This window comes from Cibotium barometz, chromosome 3 (genome assembly GCF_041138505.1).
Source record: "Cibotium barometz isolate CiBa-2024 chromosome 3, ASM4113850v1, whole genome shotgun sequence".
NCBI classification, from domain to species: domain Eukaryota; kingdom Viridiplantae; phylum Streptophyta; class Polypodiopsida; order Cyatheales; family Cibotiaceae; genus Cibotium; species Cibotium barometz.
In genome coordinates this window covers 57,457,454-57,476,166 of record NC_141048.1, presented here as the reverse complement: position 1 = coordinate 57,476,166, position 18,713 = coordinate 57,457,454, and the positions used below count along the sequence as shown (strand labels likewise).

The 18,713-nt window shown below is 37.1% G+C and overlaps 1 protein-coding gene across 9 annotated transcripts; it reads left to right on the top strand.

Moving 5' to 3' along the window:
• Window positions 1-1,528: 1,528 nt before the first annotated feature.
• Window positions 1,529-12,154, top strand: LOC147640298 (protein VERNALIZATION 1-like). Of its 9 annotated transcripts, none has more exons than XM_086778968.1 (9): window positions 1,529-1,692; window positions 2,141-2,323; window positions 3,849-3,930; window positions 4,116-4,177; window positions 4,349-4,448; window positions 11,163-11,204; window positions 11,286-11,327; window positions 11,452-11,593; window positions 11,719-12,154. In XM_086778968.1, exons 2-9 carry the CDS (start codon window positions 2,142-2,144, stop codon window positions 11,745-11,747), a joined length of 681 nt encoding a protein of 226 aa, XP_086635094.1. In that variant the 5' UTR covers window positions 1,529-1,692; window position 2,141; the 3' UTR covers window positions 11,748-12,154. The 9 variants fall into 9 exon arrangements, with proteins under 9 accessions (XP_086635094.1, XP_086635074.1, XP_086635066.1 ...); XM_086778948.1 differs by having other exon boundaries at window positions 2,138-2,323; window positions 11,719-12,153; XM_086778940.1 differs by having other exon boundaries at window positions 2,135-2,323; window positions 11,719-12,153.
• The last annotated feature ends 6,559 nt before the right edge of the window (window positions 12,155-18,713 follow it).

The window sequence follows — 18,713 nt, the reverse complement described above, 5'->3', positions numbered from 1 at the left end:
CCTATCTTTTGGCTATTTATACTTAGGCTTGATTTTTTATGCTTGTTTTGAATACTTAAGACATTTTTTACTTGTATTAATCCTGTTATTTTACTTGCATTAATCCTAATTGTGTAGTTTGTAGAGGTTTTGGGAAATTTTGATTGGTCAAGGTCCCTTAAGAATAACCCTACTTGTATTGATTAGGGGGGGGGGGGGAGAGAGAGAGAGAGAGAGAGAGAGAGAGAGAGAGAGAGAGAGAGAAGGGATTTGGTTGTATAAAAGGGTTACTATTGTGGCAAGTCTCTTCCTTGCGGTCAACTCTCATTTGGTGGAGAATGACACGGCTATATATTGGATGAGGATACTCCGAGCTACACCTGTGGTTTGGAGTAATGAGTGAGGGAAAGCTAGTACATCACATGACAGCCATGTGGCCATTTATAAAGTAATTTTGGTAATATATCTTCTTCTATTATGAAGAGAGAGAGAGAGAGAGAGAGAGAGAGAGAGAGAGAGAGAGAGAGAGAGAGAGAGAGAGATTTAATGTATTTTCCCAATAGGAATTGCCAATTCTACCAATTTACAAGGCTTTTTTTTTTACATATTCAGTTATGATGCCAACATATAGTACCTTTTCTCAATAACTTTTGAGGATTGTCTTATCTTATTGGTTCAAAGAAATGCTTTTTTTCCGACTCATAGCGCACCAGAAACTTTTTTTAGAAAACAGACACAAAATTCCTCTTCATTTCATGAAATCCAAAAAGTGAAGAAAATATGCGTATAATTCACACCATCTTTGTAAATTCCTTGTAGAGAGCTCTCAATTGACCTTTCTAAATTTTCAATGGGTTGGAGGATAAGATGAGAGGCTACCCTTTCGTGAGAACACAGGACAAGATGAGATAGTAGCAGTAGGTCACGGTCATAGTAGGAGACCAAAAACTCACCCAATAATAATGGTCTTTTCTTGGTTTTCACTTGGCCTCTAGTCTCCTTTGTCTAGTGTTAGAAATTAACTTTTCAAGCTCAACTGGTTTTTATTGAAAAAATGCATTTTTAAACTAAAACTTCATAAATTTGAATCTTTTAATTCAAGGTTATGTAAAATTACAACCGGTTTTTCTTAATTTGGGCTGTGAAAATTGCAGTAAAGGATAGTTTTTTCTAACACTGCCTTTGTCTACTTTGTGGCTACTCTCACACTGGCCACCCCCATAGGTGGCAAGGTGATGAGAGTACAGAACATTGAGCATGTGACCAAATTGAGGAGGCCACTAGTGGCCTGACCCCACAACTGGCCACAAGAGGCCTACATGAGGACGGCCCCTTGTGTGCTTCCATTTTTGACAACGAATAAAAAAAACACATACCATTTAAAAAAAACACATACCATAAAAAAAGTCACCCAATAATTAAGTATGGTCTTTGAAGACTTGGCCTATAGTATCCCTTGTCTACTTATGTGGTTCTTCCATTTTTGTCAACCCTAAAAGAAAAAAACCACACACACACACACACCCCCTCCTCCCCCCCCCCACCACCCAAAAAAAAAACACATCAGTTCTTCCTGCCTTCCTGCCTTCCTGCCTCTATCCATTGTCTTGCCTGCCAAGCTTCTCTCTCGCACACCATCCCCACTTATTATACTTGATATTAGTTAACCACCCAGTCTCTATACAGAAAATTTTGGCATTAGAAAAGGAGGAGGTAATGCTTATATTTCCTACCAAAAGATGGCATTGTGAGCATCTCTGGCCTGCAAATAAGTGCATATGAGTAGGACTTGAACGTGTTTGAATTGGTCAAGAGCAGGTTAACCTTTGATTACAATAAGACCTTGAGTACTTAGTCCTTAGGATTAAGAGCTGATTACTGCTATAGCTTGAGGGAAGGCCTTAAAAATTTAGCTATATTTATCGTTGTAGCCTGAGGGAGGCCTTAAGCATTAGGATTATACCTTCAATTATAGCTAGACCTTGATGAAGGCTGATTCAGGATAAAGCTGAGCGAGACATCAATGTATAATCAGGGTTAATACTGGGATTAATCTTGAGTATTAGAGGTAATGCTTGAGGCAGGCATGGTTAGGATTATAATACCTTTGAATCTAGGTGGGTTAAGGTTTTTGATTTTAGTATTTTGATAACAGCAGGAGGATGGGGAGAGGCAAGATTGACATCCGGAGGATCGAAAATTCAAGCAGCAGGAAGGTGACGTTCAACAAGAGGCGGGTGGGGCTGGTGAAGAAGGCGCAGGAGCTCGCCATACTGTGCGATGCGGAGGTGGGGCTCATCATCTTCTCACCTGCAGGAAAGCTGTTCGAGTTTGCAAGCACCAGGTACTACGTATAATTACAACATCATTACTCCTTAATCTAACTGTCCTTACAACATGATTACTCCTCCATCTAACACCATTCGTACTCCTTAATCTAACTTCCAAGCTTGGAGCCCAGTTAATTAATGCTGCTTTAATTAACTCCCTGTTTTGCTTCCTGCTGCTCGCGTATACTTCAGTGCACCTGGTTAATTCTAAACTATAGTAATTAGCTCTAATTAGAGTGCTGGTTAATTCTAAACTATAGTAATTAGCTCTAATTAGAGTGCGAATCTGCTTTTAATACTTACAACTCTTGCTCACTAATATCGTGCATTCTCTCTCTACACGTTGCTACCGCATGCAACATTAAAGGTGGTATAATTTAAATAAACTTCAATTAAACAACTCCTTTAAGAAAAGATGTTCAATTAAAACAAACAAAAGTGGTATAATTCTTTTGTTGGAAGTTAAATAAACTTCAATTAAACAAAGTCCTTTAAGGAAAGGTGTTCAATTAAAGAAAGTCCATTAAAAGAGGCGAAACCTTTTCCCTACACAAGGAACATAGCCCAATTAAAGAAAGTCCCTTAAGAAAAGGAAAAGGTGTTCAATTAAATAAGGGCCATTAAGAAAGGTGAAACCTTTTCCCTAGGCCCAAAATCTTGACTTTAGGAACCCACGCCCCACAAATTTGCCCCAAAGTCTATCGCTATAGTATCTACTTTTGCAAAGCATGCCCAAAAAAGAAGAAGTCGTCCTAGGCTTCTTATTCAAAACCTAATCAATGAGAATCTTCTAAATTGCTTTCCTACTCATGTCAGCATGGGTTTTGAAAAGAAAATGTATATCACTCATCTAAGGGTATTCAAATTTCACATGCACCAGGTGATATAGGTAATGGATCTGGAATTTCCCACTCATCTGACATGTGGATTTGAGAAGCACATGGATTCCAGGGTATTCAACTTTCATACACATCATGTGTTAAAGGCGATGGAATTGGAAGCTAGACAAGCCTGCTTACTTAGTGTTAACATTGAGTTTCATTCTCAAGTTGCATGAGAAATCTAGTTATCTACGAATTTTATTGTTTTGCAATAACAAGACATGTATACATCAAACTTTCAAAGTACTACAAGGGCTATCACTCCTTTACCTATAAGCCATTCTTGATTTACTTAAAGCCTTTGAATTTCATACCCATGGCTTTTAATGGATAAAATATAAGTAATTAATGCACTATATAAGATGTATAGGCATAAGTTTGACGATCTTCTACACTATGATTTTATGACTTTGTAGTGGTGTCCATGAGATATGAAGCCAAGGCCCTTTTAATAAAAAAGTTCAAATTTATAGACTCTTTATGCCTACCTTACTCACACATTAGAGTGTCACAAGGACCTTTGGACCCCTTCTAATGTGTGCTAATTACTTGATCGTTTCTTTAAAATCTTCTCTACCAAGTTTGTTCAAGTTTTATAGTTTTTCAAAATTTTGCAAGCTATTTTATTTTATTAATAATTGGTGTTTTGTGTTAAAAGTATGGCAGAGGTTACTAAGCGATATATGAAGTGCATGGAAGAAAACCAAATCTTAGACCATGAAGAGACAGATAATCAGGATGTAAGATCCCATTACACCATCAAATGACAATGAAATGACCAAAGGTGTTTCAATGAAATTATTGCACAGTCTTGATGCATCTAATGAAATAGGGTCTATACACTCATGTGTGCATGGATTTACTAACATTTCAAAATATTTTTCCAAATACTAATGACTAATACATGAAAACTTGGTGCTTGTAGCATTGGAATAAAAAAACAAGATGTCTCATGAAGCAAATAGAGACTTTACAGTCCACATGCAAGTGAGTATCTTTTATCATGTCAAATAATGTGCATTATTAAATCTCAATTAATGAGATTAAGGTACTTTTATGGCTAAATACAATAGAATTTATATTTACCTACTTTATACATGGTCTAGAACTCAATAAAATCCATCAATTTCTCTTTAACAAGGTTTCCATTTGTTTCAGACATATGAAAGGGGAAGACATTGTAAATCTCAATCTAAAAGAGCTACATCACTTGGAGCAACAAATGGGTATAGGCTTGAGTCATGTCAAAGCTCGAAAGGTTAGAACTCTAGTGTTCTATATATTAGTGATTTTCATGTGTATATGAAATTGCATCCACTACTTCTCCTCATGATCATTTATAGTTAAATTTCTCACCTAAGATAAAGTAATAGCTAATATTAAAAGTTCTTACATACTAAATCTAGCTTATTAAATTTCAAATGTAATCTACGAAATATTTGTGTCTAGCATTTGAAAACCATATTTGCAAACAAATATAAATCTCGTTGCATGGATGTTTTATGCCTCTTTCAACCGTATATGCATGAAATTCCTTTCACATTATATAGTCCCTCCCTCCCTTTGTACGAAGGGTGATATCATATACTCCCCCCCTTTCCTCCTTCCCTCCCCCCTCTTTGTAAGAAGGGTGCCAACTTTATATGCAAACACATTTTCATCCATAGACACAAAGTGTCTAAAGTATGTATGATACATCCAAGTGTACTTAGAATAATCATCAATAAAATTCATAATTAGAGATATCTCCCGATTGATGGTATCCTTATAGGACCACATATATCACAATATATAAGATATAATTCTTGAATAGCTCTTACTATAAACTAGAGATATCCCCCGATCATGGTATCCTTATAGGACCACATACATCACAATGTATAAGCTATAATTTTTTAATAGCCCTTACTAATCCATCTTTTGAGAATGATGTCTATTGCATCTTGCCAAAAGTGCATCCCTCACATACATGTTTGATTGGGGCCTCAAGCTTTGGTAACTCTGACACCACCTCTTATCTTTTTAGATGCAATAAAATGTCGAAATTCAAGTGATCAAAGTGGGCATGCCATAGCTCTGCATCACTCATAATACATATGACAGTTTTTGAACAAGCATTATATGTCAATGTCGTATACATATCCAACCTATAAAGCTCATGGCTTAAAGTACCGGATATCATGGTGGTGATGTCTCCATCACTCCGGTCATGAATTGTATACACCTCAACAAATCTAACCACTAGGCCTACCCTAGCAATGGAAAAGAGCCTAGCAATGAGTTCTTTTTAATGCGTGGAATGAATAAGACTTTTAAGAGAGTGATTGTTCCACCATTTAAAACTGAGCAAAACCTTGCCAACTCGTTTCATTGGATATGAGTTGTTTACACATGTGATTGTGTCTCCTTGAGTAGACTTAGCGAAGGAAAATAAATCATGCTAAGAAGTAATGTGCTTGCTAGCACCACTATCATTTCATTAACATACATATATTGTATGGACAGAAGGATCATACTTTTAGTGTACAATGAATGCCTAATCATCACGTGCATAGTTCATTGACTTCTTCTTTTCAGCACTTGGTGCTGATGCATCAGCCAATAGCCATACCTGACTTCTTCTTCTTCTCCAACCTTTTTCTACATTCATTGATATAATAGCATGGCTTCTAACACAATAGTTGTATTTGCCTTTCTTCTTCTCACCCCCCTTCTCGGAATCCTTATAAAAAAACGAGATTGAGTCCACCTTCACCTTACAGCTTCAAGAAAAGGCTTTGCCTTTACCTTTTTGACTTGCAAAGTGAATGCCTAATCTCCCATATGCATACTGGTTTGATTTTTTTGGATTTTTCTTTTTGCAAGAGCACTGCAATCAACTCATCAACGTAAGGGCATTGGGGTTACCCTTCATCGCAAGCCGAAGTGTGGATGCAAAATCGTGATATGAATCTGCTAAAGCTATGAGAATAGTAGACACCAATGAACTATTTGAATAGGCCTCATCAATATATGCAAGCCGCTCTTTGAGATCTTTGATCCTTGTGAGAAATGCATCCATTAAGTCTTCCTCATTCATATACTTGGACTCTAACTTCTTGTGCAAGTAGGCCACTCGTGCTTACGCATCTCTTACGCATCTAGTAAAGTGCATTTCAAGCCTACTTGGCAGTTCTACATGACCTAATACGAGGAATAATGCTTCCTTTAATAAAAGTTCCACCAATGCATGTGCTTATATATCTCTTCCATCCCACTTGGCTTGTTCCATTATGGGAGGTACGGAGGCAGATGCCACAATTACATCTGAACTAGTATAACCGTCCAAAGTACCTATATTATTTTACATTGGTGAGATAGGGCGTGCCTCAATGCTAATAGCAAAACTTAAAAGACCTTTGGTGACCAATACATGATGCATCATATAGGGCCACAACAAGTAGTTGGTCCAGTCAAGCTTATCCTCAATGGAAAGTATCCCAAATACATCATTGTCTCTCATTTCAGTCTGTAAATAACGAATCTCTTACATAAAAATCAAAACACAATCAAGATGGCTACCATTAGATCACTGATGATGAAGAAACCTGCAAAGTGTACGAAAAATGGTAGAGTGTAGAGTGTAGAGTGTAGAAATGTTACTAGCAGGAATGTAGAAATTAGTGACAATGATGACGATGTTATCAAAGGTGTTGATGATGAGGTCAAAGATGCGATGTCGATGACGATGAGGGCCATGTATGTACACTAAATGTATGCTACTGTAGTGCAAAAAACCTAATATCAAACAAAGACTGTTCAAATTGACACTCCCTTGGGATGTCAAACCTTACAGGGTGCAAATAAGCCTCGAAGTACACCAGAATCTATAGGATATATCTTCTCCACCTAAGAGGATAGCTCAATAAAAATCTTATGTAGCTTATTTCTTGAAGGTTCTTCCCACTTTTACAAGAAGGGTGCAAGACTTGACTAAGGTGTATAAAAAGTCAAATTTGCAAACAATCACATGACCCTACTATTTAATAGCTAAACAAAAGAAGTTGATTGCTAATAAACCAAAAAAAAGGGTTATAGGATACCACATTTTCATCTCATTAGACAAATTATTCTAGAAGACCACTCTTCATTTGAGGGAGAGAAGGGGCACACACAAGGGGGGTGGGGAGAGGGGATGTAAGCAATATAAAATCATGTTGGCTGTTGTTAGGTGTGTCTAGCCTAAGCAAGTGGAGAATGCTTGCTTACATGCACATCAAGTGCCTTGATAGTAGAGTCATTGATGTTGTGTCCTAATAAAGTGAGATGAGGGTCCATTTGAGTCCATTATGTGAAAAATCTATGGTCCATGATGTAGGTGTTTAGAGTGCATGGTCAAAGTGATGAGATTATCTGAGAATTTCTAGTTTAGGAATTTTACCATTGCTTCATGATTGATAAAAGCATGTTAGTAGCAGTGGTTAGGTATGTCTAGCCTAAGCAAGTGGAGTGTAATTAATTCTATGCACATCTATTCTTGGTAGTCATTTATGTTGTCTCCTAATAAAGTGGGTTGAGGGTCCGTTATGTGAAAAAACCATGCTCCATGTAGTTGTTTGGAGTGCATGGTCAAATTTAAGAGGTTATAAATTATTACTAAGGAATTTATCATTAGTATTAGAGAGTGGAATGATATGTAAAAGTGGCCGTCTCTTGCCACTATGGGAGGAATCTTGGTAGGAAAGGACAAGAATGTCATTTTCTTGGCAAGAAGATGTACTCCCATTTATTATTGGGTAAATACCCTCATTTTTTCTATCTTATATTTTTGATAATATGAATACCCTCATTTTCTTGCCAAAATCTATTTGCTTATCTCTTGAAAAGAAAGGTGTATCAACCTTAAACATATGTTTTGGTACCATAGCAAGTTAAGTAGAGATGCTTCTTGAGAAATTTGTGTATGTAGTTTTGTAGTTAGAAGTTCCTTGAAGTATCTGTGGATGTTTTTTTAAAGGATCGATGCTTTTGCGGCCGGTGGTTGGAATTCTCTCTACCTTATGCATCTCTTCAACTAGACTAGTGAGTAAACATCTCTATGCCTTTTCACTATCCCCTCTCTAGTGCAATGGCTTTCTTGGCTTTCAAGTTGATTATCACAGCTAGTTCACCAAGTTTATCTTCACCAAAATTCCTACAAGAAATCCCATTCTTCCTCCTTAATCACCTCTTTAATTTCCTCTTTAGTTGATTTCTACACAAGACAAACCAAAGCATAACCTCTGAGTGTGACACTAGATAATAGCCCCCCAAACTTGAACCTTAGTATATCCAAAGTAATTTCCACTATCAAGAACAATGCCCAATAAAACATTTTGATCTTTAAACTATTTTGATGTCTCTTCGTTCCTAGAGTACTTGTAGAGGCTAAGCCTCTACATGACAACCTTGGAGATGCATAGCTCAATCATATCAGCACTATCTCCATAGCATAGTAGTGTCATTAGAGGTTCATTGTGTGTTTGCTTAATAATATCTAGTGATAGCTTCTCCAACCAATGCATGCTTTCAAAAAGGCTAGTAATACTTTAATAAAAAGCACGAGTAAAGATCATTCCAGCTTATTTTTTTAACAAGCTTGCGTTTTTAGTACATTGCATGATTTCAAAAGGTTTAGTATACTTCAATAAAAAGCATGAGTAAATATTCTTTACTCATGCTTATTCTTTTAACAAGCTTACACTTTTAATACAACTTCCTCCCCTTCTTCACAATGTCATAGAAACAAGTAAGGTAATGGAAAAGTGAATGCTTACCCTATTCCTTGGATGCAAAAGCCCAACCTTCTCACCTCCATTTTCACAAAATAAACCACATTCAATAGATAAACCACATTCAATAGAGGGGATGTAAGCAATATAAAATCATGTTGGCTGTTGTTAGGTGTGTCTAGCCTAAGCAAGTGGAGAATGCTTGCTTACATGCACATCAAGTGCCTTGATAGTAGAGTCATTGATGTTGTGTCCTAATAAAGTGAGATGAGGGTCCATTTGAGTCCATTATGTGAAAAATCTATGGTCCATGATGCAAGTGTTTAGAGTGCATGGTCAAAGTGATGAGATTATCTGAGAATTTCTAGTTTAGGAATTTTACCATTGCTTCATGATTGATAAAAGCATGTTAGTAGCAGTGGTGGTTAGGTATGTCTAGCCTAAGCAAGTGGAGTGTAATTAATTCCATGCACATCTATTCTTGGTAGTCATTTATGTTGTCTCCTAATAAAGTGGGTTGAGGGTCCGTTATGTGAAAAAACCATGCTCCATGTAGTTGTTTGGAGTGCATGGTCAAATTTAAGAGGTTATAAATTATTACTAAGGAATTTATCATTAGTATTAGAGAGTGGAATGATATGTAAAAGTGGCCGTCTCTTGCCACTATGGGAGGAATCTTGGTAGGAAAGGACAAGAATGTCATTTTCCTGGCAAGAAGATGTACTCCCATTTATTATTAAATACCCTCATTTTTTCTATCTTATATTTTTGATAATATGAATACCCTCATTTTCTAATCATGAGGAAGGGCTTAATAAAAGGAAAAACATGCTTACATACTATTTAATAGTGGATCCACTCATAATGTCATTAATTTATAGTTGATAAAAGATTTAAGATTAAGACTTAATTTTCAAAAAATTATTATACATTTGAGCTTGATAAAGGCAAAAGGGAATGAAGAAGTAGTTGGTCCTTAGCTAACTAGTGAGTCCTAACAGATTTTAGCAGCATCAAGATAGACTCATACTTTAGTATCATGATAGATATAAAAAGTGTCCTCAAAGAAAAGATCCAATTTTCCCAACCTTTGGTTGCCTGTCTACTAGATTATGCATAAAATGAAAGATGCTCCACACAAAAGGTGAGCTAGTGATTCCTCAAATATATATGATTGGTGTAACACAATTTTTTTAATTAAATAGTAAGCTTTGTAATTGTTATTCATTCAAGATATTTCACTAAGTTTTTCAAGGACACAAATATAATAACTATCTGTTTAAATTCCATAAAGCATCTTAGAGAAGAAGCCGAAGATGTTTTTTTAATATATTTTCAAAATCATTTACCATGTTTACTTGTATAAAGAATATTGAAGAAAATGATTGTATGGATTCGGTCAATTGATCATTGTATTGGATAAGGTTATTAAAAACAAAATAAAAAAGGTGATTGATGAGTACCTTAACAGTTATTCTTTCCTATTCCTTGCTAATCACTTCTTCTATTCTTCTTCTAGTTGAGAAGAAACTACATGTATATGCATATATATATTACCAAGGTTTATATTAGATAACAATCAATGTTTGATATCCAATGCCTCAAATTGATGATTTTCTAGATGCTAGAACTAGTTTAGTGTTAAAAGTGGACATCATCAAATCTAAAGGCAAAAGGATAATGTTCCAAAGGATTTTATTTTCTTGTTTGAGGAATTATAGGTTCTTAGTGATGCTATCCAATGAACCAAGTATATTTATTATGCTAGAAAATGGCCTTTATAGACAGTCATTGGCCTCTCATTGTGGCAAGTTTGTGTAGACTTCATTGACAATATTCTTGTTTACATGAAGAATATTTTTGAGCATGAACATCATTTGGTCAAAGTATTGGGTGCTTTAAGATGATGCTATCTTTATATAGTTAACATAATAATTCTCTATCTCAAGAGAGGAGGTAGAATACTTAGGTCATAGCAAATGGCCTTTATTACAGACATTCATTGGCAAGTTTGTGTAGACTTCATTAAAAATATTATTGTTTACATTAAGAATATTGTTGAGCATGAACATAATTCGGTCAAAGTATTGGGTACTTTAAGATGTTGCTATCTTTATATAATTCTTTATTTCAAGAGGAGGTAAAATACTCAGGCCATATTATCATTTTAAAGTATTGATACCACAAGTATTGTGAATGTCTTATGTTCTTTTATGTATCAGGATCGCCTACTCTTAGAATATATGGAAGATTTGGCCCAGCAAGTAAGTGAACATAAATATTCCATATTACATGTCCTTTTATTCAATAAGACATAAAAAGGGAGATATTCTTTGATGAAATAGGAGAAGCAGTTGCAGGAAAAAGACAAGGGCTTGAAGGATCAGGTATTACCAATAAATATATTGTATAATTTGTAAATTATTTTTTATTTTCTCAAATTACTCCAATTTTCTCAATTACCTAGACAAGTAAAGTAAATTATTTTACTGATGTCTGTCTTCTTGGCAGATTGTGGAGATTCAAAAACTGTTAGAGACAGCTAGCTCACAGCCTACCAAGGCCACCTCACCACCCCTCGCCTTCCTAGTTCAACCACCCCAACCTAACCTTCATAACTCCCCAAAGAAGCCCATCGTCTGTTTGCAGTTAGGTTAATCATCAACACTCAATAATAACTCGTATGGTGCTTATTTATTATATTGATTTTACCCCTTCTTAGTTCCATTAATCATGTTTAAGGTACCATTATTGTTGCATTCTCCTCATTTTTTATAGGTTGCTTAAGACTTAAAGACCAACTATGAGCGAGGCAAGCAAATGAGAGGAGGTAATGTATCAGAAATAAAACAACCTCACTAGAAGAGTCATCATTTTTGCAAAAGATTTTCATGCAATGCCTTTAATAATTTTGATGAATGTTGATGAGAGTGGAACCACTTTGCATCTATCTACAAGCATGAAGCCAACCCTTAAACTTTGATGATTTAGGAGGAGGGAAGAACTTAGTCTCACCCATAAATGCCAATAGTCCTTTTTGTTATCTAGGCTCTCCTATGTGTTGATTGGCCAAGGAGAGGTTTTTTGGGTGGTGATAATTTTGGCCCTCTTATAGAAAGACTATGTGCAAAGCATGTTCCTTGAAAATTAAGAGTAATTTAGTCCTTCAGATGATTGACCAAGGAGATGTTTTTTTGGTGGTGCTAATTTTGGCCCTCTTATAGGAAGAGCATGTTCCTTGAAAATTTAGAGTAATTTAGTCCTTTTGATATGCTAAATGAATTCTATTAGAATTAGTGAATATAACCACCACCAAAAAAATGTAAATTATATCACTAGAAATACACAACCACTCGCCTTATTCACTTGACTTTATAAGGTATTTGTTGAAACCCATTTGAAACCATGATTTTATTATAATCATGTTGTTTATCTCATAGATGGGTAGTTGCTCATCCAATGTTCTATTGATGATTTCATGTTGCTTTTGGAGACCATCTCTCAAAATGTGCCAAAAGCCTTGGATGTCATTTATCATTTTTTTGTCAACTTTTGGTCCTAATTTGTAACAAAGTCAAATCCATGATTCTTAGTCTCTCTAAAATCTAATCGGTGTGGGGTTATCTATGGATACTATCTATGGATACCTTAAAACACATTTTTGGTTATTGGTGTGAATTTCTCTATTAAATTTATTAGCTGGAATAGGATATTTTCTACGATCTATGTGAAGTTTCATAAACATGATGGTGTTGGTCTTCCTTTCCATTCTTTGCTCGTGGTACTCAATTCTATATTCATATAGTAAGTATATAGTTATATCTTCCTTTGATGTTTTAGAGTAAAACAACTTTTACAATATTTCATAGCATTACTAAGATTTTCTTTGACACAAGGTTCTTAACAAAGAAACCATTAAATTTTGTTCTTTAGTCTTAGCATAAATGTTCATCGCCTAGATGTTTTGGGGGCCAAAAAGTCCCTGATCTTTAGATTTATGCTCACTCATCATTGCATCAATAGGTGATTACTATGGCTTCTTAAGCTGAAACTTGGGCTCCTTTATAGTGCCCTATGGCTTCTGGTCTCATTCACATGAGATGAGAGCATGGCTATGGTTGGAATGATTTTTGCTACATCCCTCAAAGGTCCAAGAATGCCTTTTGCCTTTCTTGTTGCATCCTTAGAAAGGTACCCTTGTTACATCTTGAGGGTCCTTTGACTAATGGCTAATCCCCTAATTTAGTATTCTTTGTGATTGTGCCCCCCTCCCCCCCAAGCCCCCAAAAAAACTAAGAAGGCATGTTAGATGCTTATAGAGATAAGGCTCTGCCCACTATAGAAGTGCCTTAGCACGGAACGAAGTTCCAATTCTTCTTTGTTTGGACATGGAACAGGAAAAGTTAGGAAGGATAAGGAGCCAAGGATTACCTCCTCAATCATCACCACAAAGGGAAACCGTAAGGGCATTTATAGAACATCTCTTCAGTGAGCCTTTAGCCTCAAAGACCAGGCTGACAAAGGACAAGTGTCATTGGAAAGACCAGGCTGACAAAGGACAAGTGTCATTGGAAAGACCAGGCTGACAAAGGACAAGTGTCATTGGAAACCGCACAGTCTAACCCCATAGGGGAAGATATTACATACCACTGGTCTCGTACAACCACCTTCTTATGTTTTACTACCACATGAATATGCAAAAGACATGCTGAGGATGATGTTTAAAATGGGAAGGAGGGTTGCAACCAACATAGCACCTAGAGGCTCAAAGTTAGGAAAAACCAAGCCAATCCACATCTCAAGCATGATGACCAAATTTGATAGAACTAGAGATCCCATTCAATACCTAGAGGAGTTCAATCAAATTTGTGAGGCCATGGGACATATTGATGATCCCACTAAGACCTTATTATTTGGACTTTTCCTCTTGAAGGCAAAGTAGGTTAGTAGTTTAGGTCACTAAACCACTAGCCTACTTTGCCTTCAAGTGGGTTTAGGTCACTAAACCCACTTGAAAAGGCCAGCTATAGGAGGTCTTGAGACACACATCCATAGTGGGATTCTTACTATGCCTAGTGGAGCCAAATAAGCCCTATCACATACATCAATAACCTAAAGTAGGAACAATGTGAGACTATATTCCTAGAACCACGAATCTCCACATGAGATGTAACACTTAGCCAAAAACAAGATTACTTATCGCTCATTAATCAATTTATGATCGATCTTAAGATTAAGAGGCTTCATGGCCATCTCTATAGATCTAAGAACTTCATCTTTGATGAGTGCTACCATGAGGTAATAGACCTAGTAGTGTAGTATAGACAACCTGCAAGACAAGGATATAGAAGTCGTCCAAGAGATAGGGGACACATCATCCAAAGCCTCATCATTATTGACCAAGGGTAACCAAATAGAGCCCTAGTTAATGACATGAGCATGGATGAACTGCACATCTATTCCCATGAAGAGATATGGTTTGGTGCACAATTTGCCATAAGTGTAGAGTGTCCATTGCTGAGGCCTAGACAACAAAAATTTTGCACTCATTGCCAACACCAGGAGCACCATATCACAGATCATTATTGGTACGAGTGAAACCCTCGACACCAAAATCTATGCGCTCCTAGTGCCAAAGTAGCCAGTAGCCCTATTGCCCATACTAAATGCTTCTCAACTAACACATAATCTAGCACCCATTCATCAGAACCCTATAGTGAGAGGTATGTACAGATTGCCCCCACCAATGTGATACCACCTCTGATATTACCACCCCAATCCATTCCTCCTAGAATCCCACCTGTACAAGAATACTCAGTGACATTACCAGTAGTAGCAGACTCAAAAGAGTCTAGAATAGGAAAGCTATGAGCCATATGAGAAATATGATTCATATGGATATTCAAAGCAACCCCCAACTATTGACTATACCTCTCTGTTCAAAGCTATGGTGTAACAAAGAGCGAGAGACCTCAATAATATGGCACGCAAGCCACCTCTTCAATTTTTTCACTGCAAGGGCCCACACTGTGTTATTGAGTGTCCTCATTGAACCATAGCAACTAGTGCCCTAGCTCCATCCCTAAATCTAGTGCCAAAACCCAATGTCATTCCATATGGAGGCACATGTTACACATGTGGATTTGAACATGCTTTCAAGAATTGTCCCAATAGAGTGACAATCACCTATGTGGCAAGAGCATCAACCACTTTGACGAGCCTTAACTCATTAAGTGTTATACAAGGTGGACTTATTCGACAAAACTTAGCACGGCAAGACATGAGACCAAGCCTCGAGAGAGACAAGTTGCAGGAGCTGCCAAGGTAAAAGGTACGGGAGATACCTAATCTATGGATCGAAGCCAGCAAGATGGGGATCCGCAAAGTAGGGGTGGCTAGAGAGAAGGAAATGGTGGCTAACTGCTAAACCAGGCAGTGTTGAGAAATGCAATGTGTGAGGGTACATCATGAGTAGAGCAGGGGAGGAGCATGCACATTAGAAACGGATAGACTAAGGGTACATTGGCAAAGTTTGTATGGTCATTTGTAAAAGGTGAAGTCAAAGGTCAAAAAGATAGCACATGGAAAATTCAAGGAGGCACATGTAGTTTGAGCATTTATGGACACATGGTTGGCACTAGGGTGCACACATCTTGTGAGTTGGGAGCTCCATAAAATCTATAAAAGAATGTACTTGGATCATAATATAATGTGATTATCTTGGTTTGTGCTAAATCATTGTCATTAGTGTAGCTTAATCATATCTTGCTTATTATCTTAATTACTATGCATAATCATGATTATCAAGTTTTGATCCTCCATAATCTCAACCATGATTGATTTCTCAACATGGTATCATAGCCATGATCCCTCCCCAGCATACACCTAATTAGCCTTTAATCCTCTTTTAAGCAAAAATGACGGCTCTCCAAATTTGCTTAATTCTCAAAATTTGCTGATTTTTGAGTGAAACAAACCATATAGGCATCTTGCTCTAACCTTAAGCTACTCCCATCAAAATTCTTATTGCCTAATTTTACTTATGCAAGGAGAATTTGAGCAATTCTCAGTCACCAACAAATTCTGCAAATCCGTCAAGTTCTCAAACTAGAAGCAACATTGTCCAAATTCCTCTCAGAGACAACTTCTTCACTTCAAGGCGCAACTATTTGTTAGAGGATTTGAACAAACTCACCGCCATGCACTTGATTTTTTTAAATTCTCTACAATATGATGGTTTGCGCCATTCGCCATCTACGCGCCGAATTGGGATAATCCCTTTAGTGAGTCTCTTGCTCAGGCCCTAAGCTGCTCACAGTCCAAATCCCACTGCATTTCATCCACTGTATGTAGCATAGCAGACCAACAACCAGTTTTGCCAATCTACATTCATTCTCCCTAACGGTTGCAAATTGCGACAAGTGGCTTCTTTGGGACATCAATAGTCACACAAGATCTACACAAGGTCCAAATTTGTGGAAGTTTGGTTGAAGGATCTTGGAGAACCAGGCATTCTCATTTTTTTGCTAGTTTTTGGTTCATAGATAAATTAGGGGACTTAACTAAAGGGTTTTGTGCAATTGATTGGTCTAAGCATACATTAAAGTGTTGTTAAACACCCTCATACCCCTACATTTCTTTGCCCCATGATTTGTTCACAAAAATTCATCCTCCAAAAGGTACCAATTGTTTTTGCATAAAACAATGAGCTTGTTTGTTTCTTGAGGTTTTCTAGTTAATCCCTTGTATTAGCACTAATCTATTCATTCAAATCACTCTTGTATTGAGATTATACATTGAGCTTGAGTAGTACTCAAGTGTTAAGACCTTCTCAAACCCAAAATGACTACTTCATTTGTGTTTAAAAATTTTAAAGGGAAGTCCTTCCACACATGGCAAGTCAAAATCAAAATTATGTTAATGAAGGATGTGCTATGGGGCATTGTAAATGGAAGAGAAAAATGTCCGGAGGATGAAGCTAATGAAAAGAACAAATGGTTAAGCCAGAATGAAAAAGGATTAGCTATCATTGCACTAGGATTGGGAGATGGATTTAACCATCTCATTGCATCACAAGATACATCTAAGGGTGCTTGGGATGAGCTAGAGAAATTCTCTGGGGGACAAAGCAGAAGAATACAAAAATAAGCTTAAAAATACAATTCTTTGGCTTAGAAATTAAATATAGTGAATCACTTTTAGCACATCATATAACAAAATGAAGAGCATAACACAACAATTGGCTGGCATTGGGGCATTGGTAGAAGAAGAGAATGCCATAGCCATATTGTTGAAAAGCATATGACACTTGAGGGGTCAAGCTACATTGAGTGAGTCTTCTCAAGAGAGGACAAGGACCAAGGACTAGAGAAAGACCAAGGACAAATATAACATCATCATTGTGGCAAAATTGGTCACATATCAAAGGATTAATAGCATAAAAAGAAAGACGAAGAAGCTAATGTAATGTCAAAGAAGGAAGAGAGTGATGAGACCTCGCAGGATGGAGGCAACACCTGATCATCTCTTCTAGATGATATGAGGAGCATGGCTCCTACTGCTAGTTGTAACCCCACTCTCCCAGTGTGTAAAGTGTCAAGATAAAGTCAATAGTGTAGCTCATAGAGCAACCTAGATGTCCGCTCCAACCCATATGAGTATGGAGTGTAGGTTAGGTCAATACATGTTAGGTGTTAGACCCTCATCACATTGAGGGGAGGTTTTGAAAGATGCAATTTGTGAGGGTACAATATGAGTGGAGCAAGGGGAGGAGCATGCACATTAGAAAAGGATAGATTAAGGGTACATTGGTAAAGGTTAATTTGTATGGTCATTTGTAAAAGGTAAAGTCAAAGGTCAAAACAGTGGCACATGGAAAGTGCAAGGAGGCACATGGAAAGTGCAAGGAGGCACATGTAGTGTGAGCATTTATGAACACGGTTGGTACTAGGGCGGCGCACACATCTTGTGAGTTGGGAGCTCCATGAGAGCTACAAAAGGATGTACTTGTATCAACTCTAATATAATGAGATTATCTTGGTTTGTGCTAAATCATTGTCATTAGTGTAGCTTAACCATATCTTGCTTATTATCTTAATCACTATGCATAATCATGATTACTATGCATAATTATCTTATTATCTTAATTACTATGCATAATCATGATTATCATAGTTTTTGATCCTCCATGAGCTCAACCATGATTGATTTCTCAATAGGCAGTGTGAGGCCTAGTAGGGTGGTGTGTAGGGGACAATGCTATGGGCACAGTGCAAGAGGGAAGGGCAGGGGCATGGGAGGCAAGGCTTGCGTGGCGCAGGCAGTGGGTTTTTTTGGAGCAAAGAGCGTGAGGCTATACATATACATATACATATACATATATATGGGCATAGGACACAAGGCTAGATTTATTTATTTGTGGGTGTAGGGCTATATTTTTTGGGCACAAGGTGTGGGACGTGAGGCTAGTTTTTTTGGGTGCACGATGCAAGGCTAGATTTTTTGGGTGCACGACGCAAGGGTAGATTTTTTTTTCTTGGTGATCCAAGTGCCATGTCATCCAAAATCGTGATCCAAGAAACCCAATCGTACGATCACACTTCCTTAATAATCCAACTTTCCACATGCCATGATCTAACTTCTTCGATCATCGATTCTTTTTCTCAAATCGCGATTCAACCTCACCGATTTCACATCTTAAATTTGTCAAACCTTGTATTATTGGTGACCCAACCATATTGGACGATCCCACTTTTTCTAGATGATTCAGTTTC